Source organism: Rhinoraja longicauda, chromosome 6, assembly GCF_053455715.1.
Source record: "Rhinoraja longicauda isolate Sanriku21f chromosome 6, sRhiLon1.1, whole genome shotgun sequence".
Classification (NCBI taxonomy): Eukaryota; Metazoa; Chordata; class Chondrichthyes; order Rajiformes; family Arhynchobatidae; genus Rhinoraja; species Rhinoraja longicauda.
In genome coordinates this window covers 17,028,053-17,046,441 of record NC_135958.1, presented here as the reverse complement: position 1 = coordinate 17,046,441, position 18,389 = coordinate 17,028,053, and the positions used below count along the sequence as shown (strand labels likewise).

Sequence of the window (18,389 nt, the reverse complement as noted above, 5' to 3'; positions counted from 1 at the left end):
TCCTCTGCGTAATACACTTCAGTTTAGGTGATTTTGAAGGAGTGGTTCATCTTGCTCCTCTAGTATCTTTGCTTTTGACCATGCCCCACCAGTGCGCCAGTGTGGAAATCAAAGTAGAAAGGCACAAGGGAACAACTGGTGTGGGATTGTTTGGGAAATAGCTGCTGTTGGTAAATGGTAGGGATGGAATCTTACAAGGGAAGGGGTAGGTGGAGAGTTAACCACGATGGTCTTTCCACTTTGGATTTGTATCTGAGAAAAGCCCGGAGCTGACATGGGAGAAGAATTCAGGAGGGGAAGAGTCAGACATTATGCCATTCCCAACTTGTTTTTACTGCAAACAGTGCAGTTCCACATCAAAGTGCTGAAATGATTCAGATACCACAAGCATGAAGCTCAGCCACCTCATCAGTCTCATCACCATCTTAAGAGTCATAGGGCTACACAACGTGGAAACAGGCCCTTCAGTCCAACCTGTCCATGCTGACCAAGTTGTGTGACCGAGCTAGTCCCACTTGCCTGCACCTGGTCTTTAGCTCTCCAAACCTTTCCTAGCTTTGAATCTAGGATACCACTAATAGTCTGGTTGAATTTAGCTTAGTCTTTATTTCCATGTCTTTTCCAAACAAAAATTGATTTCATAAATTTCCTTTCTATAACCTCATCAAACTCACCCACACCTGTAATTCAGTGTGTGACACCCCTCACAAGTGGCAGGAACAGGAGTGAGGTGGCCGGTCACATCCTCTGATTATGCAAAACCAGTTCCCAAATAGGTATTGAAAGCTTGGAAACTCCTTGATTATTCCCCACTGTAACCCACAACATAACCCTGTCATACCGCAAGTGAAAATGTTTTTTTAAAAATGCAGATGCTGGAAATCTAAAACAGAAAACGCTGAAAACACTCAGCAGGTCAGCCCGCATCTGAGGCAAAAGCAGCGTTCATATTTCAATGTGAAGGGTCCGCTCATTTCACAGATGGTACCTGATCCGTTGAGTAGTCTCAAGTTTATTTTTATTTCTGGGATATTTTAACCTATGTAAAGTCAGAGGAAGTGTTTAAGTTGGTGTTGCATTTGACATTGTAACCGCAGAGCTAATCACACTGCCAGCAGATGAGTAACAAGGTGTTTGGATGCCATAGAGGGTTATACTTATGTCCTAAAAATGTACTTTATTAATAAAATATATACATTTCTACAAATAAAACAGTGCCCTGTCTTCACTCACTGTACCTTGTGTATCAGTGCACACGCCACAGAAGCTCCCTTGCTCGGCCGAATGGCAGACCCGGCAGACCAATAGAGGAAGAATGTGGTCACTTTTGAAATGATGCAGTTTTAGAATTTTAGAACTTTTTATAAGAGGTTTACCAGAATGATGCCTGGATTAGAGGGTATGAGCTACAAGGAGAGTTGGACAGACTTGGATTGTTTCATCTGAAAGACTAGAGATTGAGGGGAGACCTGATAGAAGTACAGTATTGGTGTTTATAAGAGGCAGCAGAATACCCAGGCTGGAGAAGCAGCAACCATTGCTCTTGATCATATCAATTGGCATGGGACCAACACCAACAGCTGAAAGCTGCAAAGGTGCAGTAAGCTGCACAACTACAAACATAGGGAGTTAGCCATACCTTAAGTGAGGTATCCCAAGGTGGCAATACCTCATGCAGCGCGTTTCACACTTTCATGGATGTGAGCTTTAAACTCATTGCTCTTGTTGGATCTAAGGTGGAAAGGTCATATTTCGACAGTGTGCCCAAGGCTTTGTAAACTGTCGCACATGTTCCAGAGCTACGTACATGCCCTGATCTCGTTTAGGGGATGGGGAGTTCCAGTGCAGTAAAGCTGATTGTCTTGTTGAGCAGAGAGGCCAGCCTGGGTGTCGATCACTGCATTTTCCATCTGCTTCCAGTCTCCAGAAACAGTGTTTTCAGTCTCCTGGAGCTGAGTGCACCTGCCACTATCTCTCACAGACTTCTGGAGTTGGGGTGCACCTGTCACTGTCTCCCCCAGACTCCTGGAGGTAGGGTGCACCTGCCACTGTGTTTCTTTCAGACTCCTGGACTTGGTGTATGTCGGAAGTCAAGTTTCTTCCAGAATTGATGTGCAATTCGCCTTCCCTTGCAGATTCCCAAGGCTCCTTTCCTTCCCTTTTATTTTTGCCTCTTCTGTCTGCTGCATCAACTCACCCAGTTGCCTTTCAGAAGACAAACAGGTGCTAGTGTCCACCCAGGGCATTTCCCACTCACCTTGCAGTTGGAAATCAATTTGCTTTTTGAAGGCAATTTTCTCATCTTTCTTTCCCTTCTTCACATCTAGTCATTCTACTCCTTCTTTACATCTAGTCATTCTACTTCTCCTCCCTCAGCTGTCCTCTTTCACTGACTCTATTGCCTGGAGCTGACACTGGGGCTTGTGGTGGCTGGAATTTCCTTCCTTTTGCTGGGCATGTTCGCAGATGGAGGGGAATGTTTTTTAAAATTTCTAAATGATTTGTTGCCAGCTTCCTTCTTTAGACCTGTGTATAGCTACATGAAGGTTTGGAGTAGGTACTTCTAAGTGATCTAAACCCCCTTACCCTTCACACTCACTTTCCTTGTAATCTTTGGTCGTTACTTTGCAACTGATAATTTTTGCAGGCGATTGGCATGGCATGGTGGACTGGCGTGCACCTAGGTTTACTGCAGGCATGGCACACTCAGCTACCCTGCTGACCAGGCAGCTGCAACCTTCAGATTGCAAAGCACACGGGAGGATCAACATTGGCTCCCTTTGCATTTACTTTTAAGAGCAACCTTTGACCTGATGTTTATGTGCTTTGGTCACCAACAGGTTATTAATGTCTTTCTAGATCCTTGGAAGTATCGGGAAAGGAAGGTTGAGATTTAGACATCCACAAATGAGACGTCGGGATTGTTCACATATGCCACGAGTGCCAACTCTCCCTACATTGGGAAGGTAGATTGAGACTTTGCCTTCAGAGGCAACAGCAGCTCCTTACTCTCGTTTTCACAGAAAGCTGGTGGCAGCTTTAAATATTTAAAGTGTTTAACTTCGCTGCCTGTTATTCAATATTTAAAGTTTGATTTTGGGATAACTGTGGAGAACTTTGAGTGAAATGCCATTTTTACCAATTGGTGCATAACTCTGCTAATGATCATCAACTTGCTTTACAACCTGCCCAACAATTTCACGTATTGGGCAGTGAACGATGAGTAAGAGTTGTGCCCTTCTGTCCAGGGCAATGCTGGGAAAAGTTTCCTTTCCCTTCTCATTTGTTTTATTTAGTACAGGTGTCAGACAACATCCACTGCCTTCCCTTCATGGATCACCTTTGTCATTTAAAAAAAAAGTGATCAATTAGTAAATGCCTAATTAACCCACTTTCTTCCAAATGAGAATAAATCCTACCCCAAAGAATCCTCTCCAATAACTTCCCTACCACTGATGTGAGGCTCAATGGCCTATAATCCCCTGGACTCCCTCTACTTCCCTTCTTACATCGAAAGGAGGTGCAGGAGGAAGCCATTTGGCTCTTCGAGCCAGTATCGCCATTCATTGTGATCACGGCTGATCACCCACAATCAGTAACCCGTGCCTGCCTTCTGCCCATAACACAAAGGAACAACATTGGTTACTCTCCAGTTCTCCAGGACCTTGCCTGTGACAGAAGACGCAAAGGTCTTCGACAAGGCTCCCGCAATCTCCTCGGTTGCCTCTCTCAATAACCTGGGATGGCTCCCATCACTGTCTAAGGGTTTCATGGGCCCTAACACTACCTTCATAATCTCAAATTGCCCTCTCCAGCCCTTTGTGACTTCACCTTCAGGACATCCCATGAATTAATTTTTAAAAAGCCACACAGTTGCTGATTCAGCATGAAAACTGGTAAACCAGATATATGTATTTTCCTTGCAATTCCCAATGATCGCGCTCAGCCCTGTGACCAAAAATAAAATCTGATGCAGCACATCGCAATGTAGCACATTATATAGTATTTATTCAATATTTCATTCAGTAAATTTATTGCGTCATTTTAATAAAACTTTAAATTAATTGTCACTGATGTAATACAGTAAATGATCGGAGACCTTCAGCGGTGACCGTTGACTCAGCTCCAAAGTGTCCTTCCTCACTTGTTCGGCACTTCAGTCCATGCATTAAGACTTTGATGGGTCAATGTGAATACCTTTGGTGTCTGTGCCAATCCTGCCAGTTTCCAATGCAGTCTCTGCAGCTGTAGAACTCTCCTTGAATCTGTGGCGCTCAGTGTCTGAATTAGCGGCACACCATTTTGCCATGGCAATATGTAGACTTGTAAAGTAGGGATTCATTCACTTGAAGACAGGCTTGCACATGTAATGCCTTTCATGGTGCCAGGATGGCACAGGCAACAAAGTACTCATTGAAAGTATCGTTTCAATGTAATAATCTAACTAAACGTTTGCATGCTGCTACCTCCCACAAACAGCAATGAGATAATGACCAGAATCTGATTTAGAGATGTTGCTGTGAGATAAATACTTGCCATGACACCTGGGAACGATTCTGCCTAAATGAATGCCTTTGGCTCTTTCACTAATACACTGGCTCAGCAGAGGCATCCTGTACTCAGAATGATACTGCAATGCCGGCTGGAATATTGTGCTAGGGTTCACAGCAAGGTTTTGCAAGATGCAAGAGTTCAACCAACTGAGCCAAGAGTAAATAAGAAAGAAGTGCATCAAGAAAGCAAGCTTTGAAGACCAATCTACTGGCAAAGGCAAGTTTCCAGATATCCAGGAGTTTGATTTTGAGGAGCTATTACAAACCACACTTGTTTTTGATGGAATACAAAATAATACGATTGTAGCTAAGAATTTGAAATGATTTGATCAGACACACTTGACAAGGAATCATAATTTAAAAATCAGAAGCAGGATATTTAGGATGGCATTCCCTTCTACTAAAATGCAATTAATAGCTGATTCATTAAAATAAATATCATAAATTTTGGCTAGCTGAGAAAACTATGGGGAATAAAAACCAAAGTGGTGGACGGAGTTACTGGACAGCACAATTATATTGAATGCTGGAAGAGGGTGCAGAGGGTGAGGAACATATTTGTTTCTATTCTTCACTCAACCACACACGAAGAACTGGGCCTCTGCACCACATCCTGAGCAAATGAACTACTGGATCGCGGTTTACTAACTTGTAGCTGGTGATGCACATGCGTGCGAGATGAAGGCAGCGAGGGTGTACGCAGGAGACAGGCAGTTGCAGTGGCAATGAAGCATCAATGGGCAATATTGGCAAAAGCTCGGAGACATCAGTAAACACAAACAGCAACAATCTCAGGTCCTGGTCACTGAGCGAGAGGTTCTGGGGTTGATCACTGCCCGCGGTTTCACTAGAGTTCAGCTGAGCTAAAGATGAGTCTCCAGTGGCACCAACAGCCCCACGCTCTGGCTCTGCACTGTAAAGTATTTACAGGCACTGACGTAGAATCCAGTTCAATCATTGTTCTTCTGTTGCCCAATATTCCCATTAGCAATGTCCAATTGCATCCTAAAAAATTATGAATTTCAGAGGAATTATGTCCCAGTCGAGAAAGACACCTTGAGTAGATGAGGAATTGGGGAAGAGCACTGCAAGGAACAGGGGCTAGCTACAGGGGCAGATGTCACAGCATGAGGTAGTAATTCATTGCCATTTAAGTTTTATTCACAAGTCCCAATAGTTTTACCTTCGATCCACTTACCGGTTCAGTGACACAACAAGGCAGGACTTGAAGCTTAAGCAACACCTGACACAGAGCCACCTAGCATGCTCAACATCTCCCACAGCAGTACTCTGTAGGCTGGGAATAAATGCAGTGTAGTAAAGTTGGGACTGTGGTGGAGAAGCAGCAAGAGTCCCCCAGCACAGCCAGAGCTCTTAACAAGAGGTGGTGGCTGGGAACCTTGGCGATGGGAGGAAGGGTAGGAGGTGACTGGCTTCCGGTAAGCGATCTGTAAACAAGTGCCTAGGAATGGCCCAGTCTCCTACTGCAACTTCCTGATCTGTCGTCGCTCCTGCCTCCTCTGTTTCTTTTCCGATATGTCTGGGTTCGTGGGAGGTTCTGCAGTAAACCATGGTCCAAGGAAGTTCACCCACAGTAGGTATAGAGCTCTCCCTGGTGCCTGAAATTTAAAAAAGAATCAATCTGGGAATACAGGTTTAATAGAGTGCCGCACTGACTACAAGTTCTTTCAAGTCACAAAGGGTTAAAAATGCAATAATCTTTTTTGGGTGTGTGTGGGTAAAGGAAAAAGAAGCATTTGATCATCAAATCCATCAAGTCCACATCAACCATCGATCACACAGACGTTCTATGTCCTACACAGTAGAGGTAATTTACAGAAGCCAATTAACCTACAAACATGCATGGCTTGGTTATGTGGGAGGAAAGTAGAGCACCCAGAGAAAAAACACGCATTCACAGGAGAACATACAAATGCAGCACAGACAGTACCCATGGTCAGGATTGAACCTGGGTTTATGGCGCTGTGAGGCAGCAGCTCTACCACTGCGGCAATGTGCTGCCTATTGTACTACTGGGCCAATTACTCAACTACCGCTGTGTAGTTATTGATGAGGAGTCTTATTACACTTCTGAGGAACTGCTCGGGGTGGGGGGAAAGCATGTCAGAGTCCTGTAACTCATATAGGCCCTTCAGCTCACCACATACATGACCAGCCTAGACCTATCCATTATATTCTATGGTCTAACTGATTCGGGTGCCTGTCCAGATACTGCTTACATGTTGCTTACTTGTCTCCTCTGTCCGCTGAGGCACAGCAATTCAGATTCCATGCATCCTCTGGGTAAAAACACTCTTACCTAGATCCTCTATATCCTCTTAACCCCTATCCTAATCTACTCCCTCTGATTTAGATACCTATGCCACAGTCAAAAGTGCTTGTTGTTTACCCTATTTCCCACCCACCCCTCTTATAATTTTGTATATCTCTATTAGGTTCTACCCCAGCAGTCTCCCCTGCTCCATGGAAAAACCCAGCCTCTGGGCAACTACCACTTCACCTGGCTCAGCCCCTCTTCTGGACCCTCTCTTGTACTGCCTATAGTTCAGCAACCAGTACTCCACACAGTATTCCAGCCGCAGCCTAGTCAATGTTTTATAATGTTGTACCATAACCCTGTTCTTGTTTCCGACACTGCAGCTAACTGAGACAAGCATCCAACATACTCGCTCACCACCTTATGTAAATGTAATGCCATCTCCATGGATACTTGGACTGGTTCACCAAGATTTCCCTATTCCTTAATACAGTAAACCCTTGTTTTAACATACACCTTGAAATGGATTTTGGTTCTTCACCAGTTGCACCACCTGCTGCAACTGGTGAAGAAGGGCTCACAGGTGCGGACTAGCGGTATCGGCGCCAAGTTTTAAGGTGAAATGACACAATGCTGGAGTAATTCATCAGTCTGAAGAAGGATCCCGACATCACCTATTCATGTTCTCCAGCCATGCTGCCAGACCCACTGAGATACTCCAGCACTGCGCCTTTTTGTGTATTAATGATCATCTGCAGTTCTTTGTTTCAACTGCATACAATGATAATGCTGTACTCGGTTATAACGGACAATCGGCAATAAAGAACACCATTCCCCTTCCTGTGGTCTGTTATAGCAAGGGTTTACTGTACTTCCTAGGACCTTACCATTCATTGTGTATGTCCTACTCCAGACAGTTGTTTGGCCTCAAATGCAGCTCAGCCTATATAGCGCGCAGGCAATACCATTAAACCAAAATGCCTCACTAGCCGTTAGGGCTGGACAAAGATCTTTTCATCACCTCCTGCATACGACTTTATGCCCCTAACCTTAGTTCCTTCTCTAAATGCCCTCCATCACCATTCAAATAACCCCCAGAAAAAATGCCTTAAAATTGCCAAAATGTTGTAGATAAAATAAGAACTTACTAGGAACCATAGATACCAGAAGTACATGGATAAACAGCTGAGGACTTGTAGAATGGCAGTAAGTAGAACGACATCCTTTAAATGCCTGCAAGGGAAAGAATTCGTGGTTAGCCCCAATCACACCGACTTCTACAGAAGTGAACTTTAAAAGCACAACAATTTTCAGTTACAGAAACAATAATTTAGGCACACACGCTCTTTGTCCCTCAAGACTGCTGCATTAATGAGGCTGTGACTAATCTGTCACCCACCTCCAGAGCTTTGCTTTATCACATAAAAGGTTTAATTATTAAACTCGAGTCTTTAAATTAACAACTGGCCCAGCTGAGCTCTGCATTTTCCAACCTTCAGTGTGCAGAATACGTCACTTGAATTAAGTTAAGACAGGAGCATCACATTTACTGTCGGAATTAAGAGATGGTTAGAGAAAAGTTCACAAAGTTCTCTCTTTCGTGCTCCTCTGACTCAGAATTAATGGTCTGAAAGGGCAAATCAAATTCCATTGAAATCCCGTTGAAGAGCCAAGCTTTAACAATTAGCATGTGTTCCAAAGATCGAACTAACCAAATCAAATGGAAATTGTTTCCCTCCTACCTAGTCATATGTCTTTAGATCTTGGAAATCAGATCACACAAATTCCAGTGAATGCAACATTGTAATGTTAAATTACAGAATTCTGGTGGTCCTTCAGTAAATCTACACGGGAGAAAGCCTACAAATTCTTCCTAACATGTGGTGCCCAGCATTACTTTCACTATTCCAGGTTTTGTTCCAGGGGTTGGTGTAACTGTGACAGAATTTCAACACCTTTGTACTCCAATGCTGTGGACATAAACCAGCAGCGATATTCCCATTAGTTCCGAGGGTAAGCCATATTTCTACTGGGGATTTGTTGGAAGTGATGCCTGTTTGCCTCAAATTATGAAGCACCCACAAAAAGCTGCATTCACCAAAGGAGGCAACAAGTATATTGAGAGAAAGAGTTAGCAGGTCTGGTCGATGATTGATTTTCAGATCAGATCTCAGAGAAACAAGTTAAATAAATACAGAACCAGAGAAAGACCCGAGGGAACAATCAATGGATCACGGGTGAGTTAGCAAAAGGAGAAATAACAGGGCAAGTCAGAAGAGGGTGACAACAAGATAATGAAAGTCACGATAGAGAAAAGAATAAAAGCAAGACGTTCTGATAACACAAATCAAAGTTAATTGCACTGGTTCCCCTTTTGCCTAAATTACCAAAATCTAACAACATTCAAATAATTGAACAATGAGCAGTTTACTGCATCCACTTTGTGGTGCTTTGTGGACACTCACTCTGCCATACCCTGCTCCATGTTCAGGTCAATGCCACCATCGAGGAGGGCATTGTCCTGGGAGAACACGGGATGGGCCATTCCTTGCATCCAACGATAGCTGAAGCTGTAGACAACCAGGGCAAAGGCCAGCAATCCCTGCCACAGAAAGAGAGGGCTTTACTGAAGGGAGACAAGAGATACAAAACTACCTTTTATAGTCAGATACCACATGTAACCGTGTCCTCGACCTCAGCGGCCAAGTTTCAGAGAACAATGAAGAACATCATTCTGGTACAACTGATAGCTAAGCTTGCATGGGCTTTGGGTTAAGAATGACGTGTGATTCATACTCCCATCATTCACCCCATTCTCCTAGTCCAAAAACTGGACAAATTGCAGGGACCATGCCCAGAATCCTACGAGGACCATGACTTTTCATGTTAGGACACTCAGTGGGTCCCTCCTGTAATGCTCTTTGTAGGCAAATTGCCCACTATTAATTACTTCCATTACCACAAAGAGACACTTAGTTATCATATCATATCATATCATATATATACAGCGCGGAAACAGGCCTTTTCGGCACACCAAGTCCGCGCCGCCCAGCGATCCCCGTACATTAACACTATCCTACACCCACTAGGGACAATTTTTTACATTTACCCAGCCAATTAACCTACAAACCTGTACGTCTTTGGAGTGTGGGAGGAAACCACAAAACCACACGTCTTTGGAGTGTGGGAGGAAACAACAAAAAGCATCTGTGTCTATAACACCAGAGTGTTCAATCTCAGAATCAAGATAATTGTGGGGAAAAAAAATTTGAGGTTAAGCCTGACGTTTAATATCATAAAGAATTGGCCTCAGTACCACGTGGCTACATATCATCAGATAAATAAAACTCACTCGGGGCTTTCGTCAAAATGTGTGCTTATGTAAAAAATTAAGTGAGTTCATCATCAGGTTCAATCTTGATTTAGGAACCACAACGGAAGACAGAACAGAATTTTGACTCACCCAGGTCCAGAATGTGACTGAACTGTAGAAAAGGAAGAGGTTCACTGCTCCATAAATAGCCTGTAGAAAAGACAATGAGGCTGTCAGAAAGAGGGAAATCACTACATCATTGATTTTGTTCTCCGACAAAGTGCATAAGTAGTGGGAAGGAAGCCCACACATCTCAGTGGAAGATGAGAGAATAAATTCACACAGAGCACACCTCATGAGTGCTATCTATGCTTTCCCTTCCACCTGATTGAAATCAAGCTCTGACAGAAAAATAAAGCAGAATAGAATTGGGAAGAACATATGTCGAGATATTGTGGCACTAGTAAAAGTTGAGAGCACAGAGAAGGTTAATATAACATCAAAATACAGGAGCGGATTAGAGGTGGCACATTGGCAAAGTTGCTGCCTTACAGCGCCAGAGACCCGTGCTAGTGCACGGGGTGATCGCCGGTCGGCAAGGACTAGGTGGGCTGAAGGGCTTGTTCCCACGCTGTCTCTCTAAAATAAAGTCTAATATAGAGATTACCCCAAAGGACCATTGTAGGCATCATTTTCCATAGAGGAGGCATGGAATGCTGTGAATGGCAAGATAAATGAATGGATCAAAAAGCCAGAGAAGCAACAGAATAAAATGGCACATAGACCAGACTAACTACTTATGAGAAAAGGGATAGGAATGTGCCAAAAATCAAACCCAGACCAGTCAAATGATTTTGTGGAAAGGTTCACATCACAGAATGATAGTGTCCATTGGTGCACATGCCTTTGGGACATGGCAGAAAACCAGGACACGGACATTGGGAGAATGTGAAAATCGCACACAATCAGCCCTGGAAGTCAGGACTGAATTGGGGTCTCTGGCAGTGTGAGGCTGTAGTTTTACCAGCTGCACCACTGTGGCACACTACTTTGTTGATAAGAAACCACTGCACAAAAGCATTAACTTACATTAGCTCCCAGAATAATCCTCAAATAGAATTTCAGTGTCTCCTTGTTCTCTTCAAAAATCTGCTTCTTGCCTTTTGTTCCAACCTTGCCGGTTTTCAGCTGAACGACGAGAAATAATTTCATCAGAATTGGTGAGGCAGAGAATAACATTATACTTTTAAAAGAATCACCCGACCCTCTCACCACCTCAAAATAAATTTTAAGACATAAATAGAAAATTCAAAAACTCATCAGCCAACATTAATGAAGTTGGATTTTACATCTGATTGGCTCCCTAATCCATAGAGCCATCGTACAGAATCACACAATATCAGTTCTCCAACAGCAACCCCACAAACAGTACCAATCTTCCAGATGGAAACTGCTCTGACGACTGACTGGTAACATCAGAGCAAGCACCCAGCCCACAAATCATCTTCACAATACTGGGTGCTCAATCACGGAGAGGGATACTGGGTACCAGGATATTTAGAACACAAATGGATACTATTGGCATTGCCAAATTGCTACCTTACAGGACAGGGGACTCATCATATTGTGCCAGCAGTTTCCAAAGTATCAGCATGGTTTTGTAAAGGGGAGAACTTGCCTGACAAATCTGTTGAAATTAGAGGAAATAAATTGCAGGATAGGCAAAGAGGATTCAGTGGATGTTGTTTACTTGGATTTTCAGAAGGCCTCTGATAAAAGTGCTGCATGTGAGGCTGCTAAATAAGATGAGAACCCATGCTATTAGAGGGAAGATACTGGCATGGATATAAGATTGGCTGAATGGCAGAAGACAGTGGGAATAAAAGGTTTTTACTGGTTGGCTGCGGGTGACTAGTGGTGTTCTGCAGGGGTCGCTGTTGGGTCCACTCCTATTCACTTTGTATATTAATTATTTGGATTATGGAAGTGATGGCTTTGTGGCCAGGTTTGCGGATAATATGAAGATAGGTGGTGGGGCAGGTAGTGTAGAATTCAGAAATTAGAGGTGCAAAGATACTTGGGAATGCTGGTGCAGAATTCCCAAACGGTTCATTTGTAGGTTGAATCGGTAGTAAGCAAGACAATCGGTCATATTCATTTTGAGAGGACTAGAATATAAAAGTAGGGATGTAATGCTGAGGCTTTATAAGGTACTGGTTAGACTGTATTTGAAGTATTGCGAGCAGTTTTAGGCTGAGGGATGTGCTGGCATTAGAGGGGGCCCGGAGGAGGTTTGCAAGAATGATCCCGGGGATGAATGGGTTAACATATGACGAGCATATAACAGCTCTGAGCCTGTACTCGCTGCAGTTTAAAAGGGTGACAGGGAAATCTCATAGAAACTTACCATATAATGAAAGGCTTGGATAGAGTGGATGTGGAGAGGATGTTTCCACAAATTGGAGCATCTTGGACCAGAGGGCACAGCCTCAGAATAAAAGGACATACCTTTAGAAAGGAAATTAGGAGGAATTTCTTTACCCTGAGGGTGGTGAATCTGTGGAAACTATTGCCAGACATCAGTGGAAGCCAAGTCCTTGGGTTTTTTAAAGAAGGGATTAACAGGTACTTGATTAATACAGGTGTCAAAGGTTACAGAGAGCAAGCAGGAAATTGGGGTTCCGAGGGAAAGACATAAGAAAATAACTGCAGATGCTGGTACAAATCGAAGGTATTTATTCACAAAATGCTGGAGTAACTCAGCAGGTCAGGCAGCATCTCGGGAGAGAAGGAATGGGTGACGTTTCTGAAGAAGGGTCTCGACCCGAAACGTCACCCGTTCCTTCTCTCCCGAGATGCTGCCTGACCTGCTGAGTTACTCCAACATTTTGTGAATAAATACCGAGGGAAAGATAGATCAGCCATAATTGTATGGCGGAGTAGACCCGATGGGTTGAATGGCCTAATTCGGCTCCTATGACTTATGAACATGAACTTTCTACGGTCGAAGGACTATGGGCTCCCTTATGGGGAGGACTAAACTTCAAATGATTTATCCTAATGGTCCAGTTCTGAGGGAATGTGGTAAAACAGCAACCGGGGCTCTGCACCTGCCCCTGCTCCCCAAACCATGTCGCCCTAAACACGGGCCCGCGTCCGTCCTCCCCTCTCCCCTGGTCCCAGGGTCCTCCCCTCTCCCCTGATCCCGGGGTCCTCCTCCCCTCTCCCCTGGTCCCAGGGTCCTCCCCTGAACCCGGGCCCGCGGTTCCCTCCATCTCCCCTGAACCCGGTCCTCCTCTCCTCCCCTGGTCCCGCGGTCCCCCTCTCCTCCCCTGGTCCCGCGGTCCTCCTCCCCTATCCCCTGAACCCGGGCCCGCGATCCTCCTCTGGTCCCGCGGTCCTCCTCTCCTCCCCTGGTCCCGCGGTCCTCCTCTCCTCCCCAGGTCCCGCGGTCCTCCTCTCCTCCCCATGTCCCGCGGTCCCCCTCTCCTCCCCTGAACCCGGTCCCGCGGTCCTCCTCCCCTGGTCCCGCGGTCCCCCTCTCCTCCCCTGAACCCGGTCCCGCGGTCCCCCTCTCCTCCCCTGGTCCCGCGGTCCCCCTCTCCTCCCCTGGTCCCGCGGTCCCCCTCTCCTCCCCTGGTCCCGCGGTCCTCCTCCCCTGAACCCGGGCCCGCGGTCCTCCTCTCCTCCCCTGGTCCCGCGGTCCTCCTCTCCTCCCCTGGTCCCGCGGTCACCCTCTCCTCCCCTGGTCCCGCGGTCCTCCTCCCCTGAACCCGGGCCCGCGGTCCCCCTCTCCTCCCCTGGTCCCGCGGTCCCCCTCTCCTCCCCTGAACCCGGGCCCGCGGTCCTCCTCTCCTCCCCTGGTCCCGCGGTCCTCCTCCCCTGAACCCGGGCCCGCGGTCCCCCTCTCCTCCCCTGGTCCCGCGGTCCTCCTCTCCTCCCCTGGTCCCGCGGTCACCCTCTCCTCCCCTGGTCCCGCGGTCCTCCTCTCCTCCCCTGGTCCCGCGGTCCTCCTCCCCTGAACCCGGGCCCGCGGTCCTCCTCTCCTCCCCTGGTCCCGCGGTCCTCCTCTCCTCCCCTGGTCCCGCGGTCCCCCTCTCCTCCCCTGGTCCCGCGGTCCCCCTCTCCTCCCCTGGTCCCGCGGTCCCCCTCTCCTCCCCTGGTCCCGCGGTCCCCCTCTCCTCCCCTGGTCCCGCGGTCCCCCTCTCCTCCCCTGGTCCCGCGGTCCCCCTCTCCTCCCCTGGTCCCGCGGTCCCCCTCTCCTCCCCTGGTCCCGCGGTCCTCCTCTCCTCCCCTGGTCCCGCGGTCCTCCTCTCCTCCCCTGGTCCCGCGGTCACCCTCTCCTCCCCTGGTCCCGCGGTCCCCCTCTCCTCCCCTGAACCCGGGCCCGCGGTCCTCCTCTCCTCCCCTGGTCCCGCGGTCCCCCTCTCCTCCCCTGAACCCGGGCCCGCGGTCCTCCTCCCTTCTCCTCTGGTCCCGGGCCCGCAAACCCCACACGCAGCCCTCAGTCTGGGGCCTGGAAGTGGCCTGCTGCAAGGCCGGCCGGCCCCGCGGCGCTGGCTGCACCCTCACCGCCATGGCTCCCGAGGCTCGGTGAGCGGCGCCGCTACCGCCGAACCAACAGTCAGCGCTCCAGGCCGCTTCCGGCGCACAGTGCTGTCGTCGTGGGGAGCGCATTGGCCGGGCGCCAGGCTGACGTCAGAAAGCCGAGGCCCCGCCCCCCAGACCAGGTGTGTGCGTGGAGTTCACCTGGCCGTGCGCCGCGCCTGCGCACATCACCGCGTGAAGACTAAAATGAATCAGGACTGTGAAACTAGTCGGAGAACTAGGGTGCGTGAGGGACGGAGAGAGGGGGGCAGCAAAGGCTACTTGAACTTAGAGAAATCAATACTTATACCGCTGGGTTGTAAGCTGCCAAAGCGAAGCCCAGCATCTTCTCCCAGGCGATGATGCCTTTAACATAACATCCTGACAAGGAACAGAAGAAGCACCAGTGGGCCATTCGCCCCTTCCAACCTGCTTTGCATTCAGTAAGATCACGGCAGATCCAACCTTGGCAACAGTTTGAGTTTCAGTGTAGTTTAAGTTTGGTTTATTGTCATGTGTACCGTGGTACAGTGAACAGTTATGTGCCAACCAGTCAGCGGAAAGACAATACATGAGTCTGAAGAAGACTCTCGACCTGAAACGTCACCCATTCGTTCTCTCCAGAGATGCTGCCTATCCCGCTGAGTTACTCCAGCATTTTGTGTCCATCATGATTATCAACACCTTCTTCCCTGCTGTCTTTTACCCTGACCACCTTGTAGTTCAAATCTGTGTCAAGCCCCACCTCCAGAAGTCATGATAATGCAAGAGCCATTGGATTGTAGTCGTTAAGGCACTCCACCTTGCTTTTCTTTGGTGCCAACAAATTAATATAAAATACACTGATCAGCCAAAACATTATGACCTTATGAGCCAAAACATTATGACCACCTGCCTAATATGCTGTTGGTCCTCCATGTGCAGCCCCATATGCAGCAGGGTGCGATGCACTGTGTGTTGTGACACATTCCTCCTGTAACCACCATTAAAATTTTCTGTGACTTGTGCCACAGTAGACCTTCTGTCGGTTTGGACCAGACAGGATAGCATTGGTTGCCCTCGCGCATTGATGAGCCTTGGGTGCCCAACACCCTGTCGCCGGTTTGTGCTTTGTTCCTCCTCAGACCACTGCTGGGAGAACCCCACAAGCCTTGCCGTTTCAGAGATGCTCTGAGCCAGTCGCCTGGCCATAACAATTTGACCCTTGTCAAAGTCGCTCAGGTCTTTACTCCTGCCCATTTCTCCTGCATCCAACACATCAACTTCAAGAACTGACTGTTTACTTGCTGTCTAATATATTCCACCCCTTGACAGCTGCCATTGTAACAAGATAATCAATGTTATTCACTTCGCCTGTCTGTGGTCATAATGTTTTGGCTGATCGGTGTAAATTGCCAGTTATTCTAGGTAAAACAGACCTTAATAATGTAAACCACAGTATGTAGTGCAACATTTGCAGTGGAATCTCACAAGGAATAACAATGATTACAACACAGAATAAAGCTACGATATATTAAATCCCTGACACTCTACACAAGAACAATCCAGCTGGTCACACTCCCTTTACCACAGCCCTCCAAATTCTTTATTTGCAGACATTTAACCATCTCCCTTCTGAATTCTACAACTGAATCAGTTTCCTTTGTGGACCCAGCAGTGCATTCCACATCCACCCTGTCTATTCATCGCCACGTCTGCGAGTAAAAACCTGTGCTTCTTGTCACTTTTGATAACTTTTTCTCACCCCCTTCATCTGCCAAAAGTATCCTGACTGGTTGCATCATGGTTTGTATGGCAATTCCAATGCATGGAATGGGAGAGACTGCAGAGAGCGGTGGACTTAGCCTGGGTCCATCAAGGGTACAGCCCTCCCCATCATCAAAAGCATCTACATGAGGTGCTGCCTCAAGAAGGGGGCATCTACCATCAATGATCCCCACCATCTGGGCCTTACCCTCTTTTCACTGCTACTGCTGGACAGGAAATGCAGAAGTCTGAATTCCCACACCACCAAATTCAGCAGCAGTTACTTTTCTACAAACATCAGGTTCTTGAACTGACCTGCACAACACTGATCCTACCTCAGCAACGGAACACCATGGGTAAGGTTGCCAACTTCCTCACTCCCAATTACGGGACAAGGTGACCTCACCCAGCCAGTGGCCACATGCTCCCGTTCACCAATGGTGGCCACCCGGGCCGGGAGGCAGGTTGCTACGCAACCTCCGGATTCCGGGTGCAGGGGATTTGGAACCGTCCAGGCCGCATTCAAATCAAGCCATCAGTGGACCATGCATAGGCTGAAGGATGCAAACTGAGGCTGCGAAAGCAAACGCCCAGTCCCAGGGATTTTCTAAAACAAATCATAGGGAGGCCAGTGGTGGTTAAACTGAACTCGGGTGTGAATTACCAAGGTGTTTTAGCTTGTTTGGATGTATATATGAACATAGCACTTAACAGACAGAAGAATATGTAAACGGTCAGCTTAAGAACAAATACGGAGATGCATTTAGATGATGTTGTAGACTGAAGATTGAATTTTTGATTTGAAAGGCGTAATTTTGTTAATGTAACAAAACTTTTCTTTAACTCTTTTGAAAATTTTGTTTTCTACATGGTATAACTGGTGGTTTCTCAATAAAGAATGGTTTAATCCTTATCTTAGTTTGATTTAGCAGACAGTGGCTGTGATGTATGTGTCAAACGTGATGTCTTATTCTGACTGGTACTGGCCTATTTTGGAAGTATTGTATACAATTAAAGGAACATGCATGTTTGGATAGAAACTAATATACTATTGAAAACATTGTGAATAAAGAACTTGATGTACATGTAAAAAAAACTTTTAAAAAACCTCCGAACCCGGGCATCGGGACCTAGATTGTCCGGAGCGAAAATGTCAGAAACCTACAGTGTCTGGGCCTACAGCGCCCTCCAGGCCTAATACAGGACAAGGGTGGTCCCATACGGGACAAAACAATTTTGCCCAAAATACGGGATGTCCCGGCTAATACAGGACAGTTGGCAACCCTAACAATGGGCCACGTTTTGCACTACTTGGGCCTGTGTATTTTTGCACTATAGTCTTGTTTATGCAGTCTTTTTCTTTTCAATACCTTGTTGAATTGATGTATAAATCATATTTTTGTGGTGCTGCATGAATCCATGCTCCTGAGATGATGCTGCAAGCAAGATATTTGTTGTACCTGTACCTCACTGTACTTGTGCAAATGACAATAAACTCAACTGGACTTGAATACCATTGAAAGTTATTGTTGAGTGTATGCAAGATAAATGCATCCCCATTATCAACAAAATCAGGTAAAACCCTGCTTAAATCGCCAGAGTGATTTGGGAAAAGTGTACCTTGACACAATTTCAGTCCCAATCTCTGCAAATTTGAGATCATTGCACAATGCGGCATGTGTGGGACTATTCTGCCCATGCCCATTACATGCAGTTCCCTGACAGCACCGATGGCTGGAAAGTTGCCATTTGCAAAGGGACCAAAGTGTCATAGTCCATTGGGCTTTTATTTTTAGACAGGAGCAAACATGGCTAGCAAGTAAGCAAAAGTACCTCTGAACCAAAAATATCCATCAGTTTCCCCCAGGGTGGACAATATTTCCGGGACCCATGGAAAATTCAGTTAACACAG

At 46.6% G+C, this 18,389-nt stretch overlaps 1 protein-coding gene across 4 annotated transcripts; it reads right to left on the bottom strand.

Annotated features, from left to right (window-relative positions):
• Window positions 1–3,994: 3,994 nt before the first annotated feature.
• On the bottom strand, window positions 3,995–14,806 carry tmem208 (transmembrane protein 208). 4 transcript variants are annotated; one of them, XM_078400573.1, is made up of 6 exons: window positions 14,717–14,806; window positions 11,234–11,332; window positions 10,295–10,354; window positions 9,297–9,433; window positions 7,980–8,064; window positions 3,995–6,172 (listed from the first exon to the last, which is right to left on the bottom strand). In XM_078400573.1, the coding sequence occupies exons 1-6, from the start codon at window positions 14,720–14,722 to the stop codon at window positions 6,035–6,037; spliced, it is 525 nt and encodes a 174-aa protein (XP_078256699.1). In that variant the 5' UTR covers window positions 14,723–14,806; the 3' UTR covers window positions 3,995–6,034. The 4 variants fall into 4 exon arrangements, with proteins under 4 accessions (XP_078256699.1, XP_078256698.1, XP_078256701.1 ...); XM_078400572.1 differs by lacking the exon at window positions 14,717–14,806 and adding an exon at window positions 12,552–12,890; XM_078400575.1 differs by lacking the exon at window positions 14,717–14,806 and having other exon boundaries at window positions 9,297–9,401; window positions 11,234–11,310.
• Between the last annotated feature and the right edge of the window lie 3,583 nt (window positions 14,807–18,389).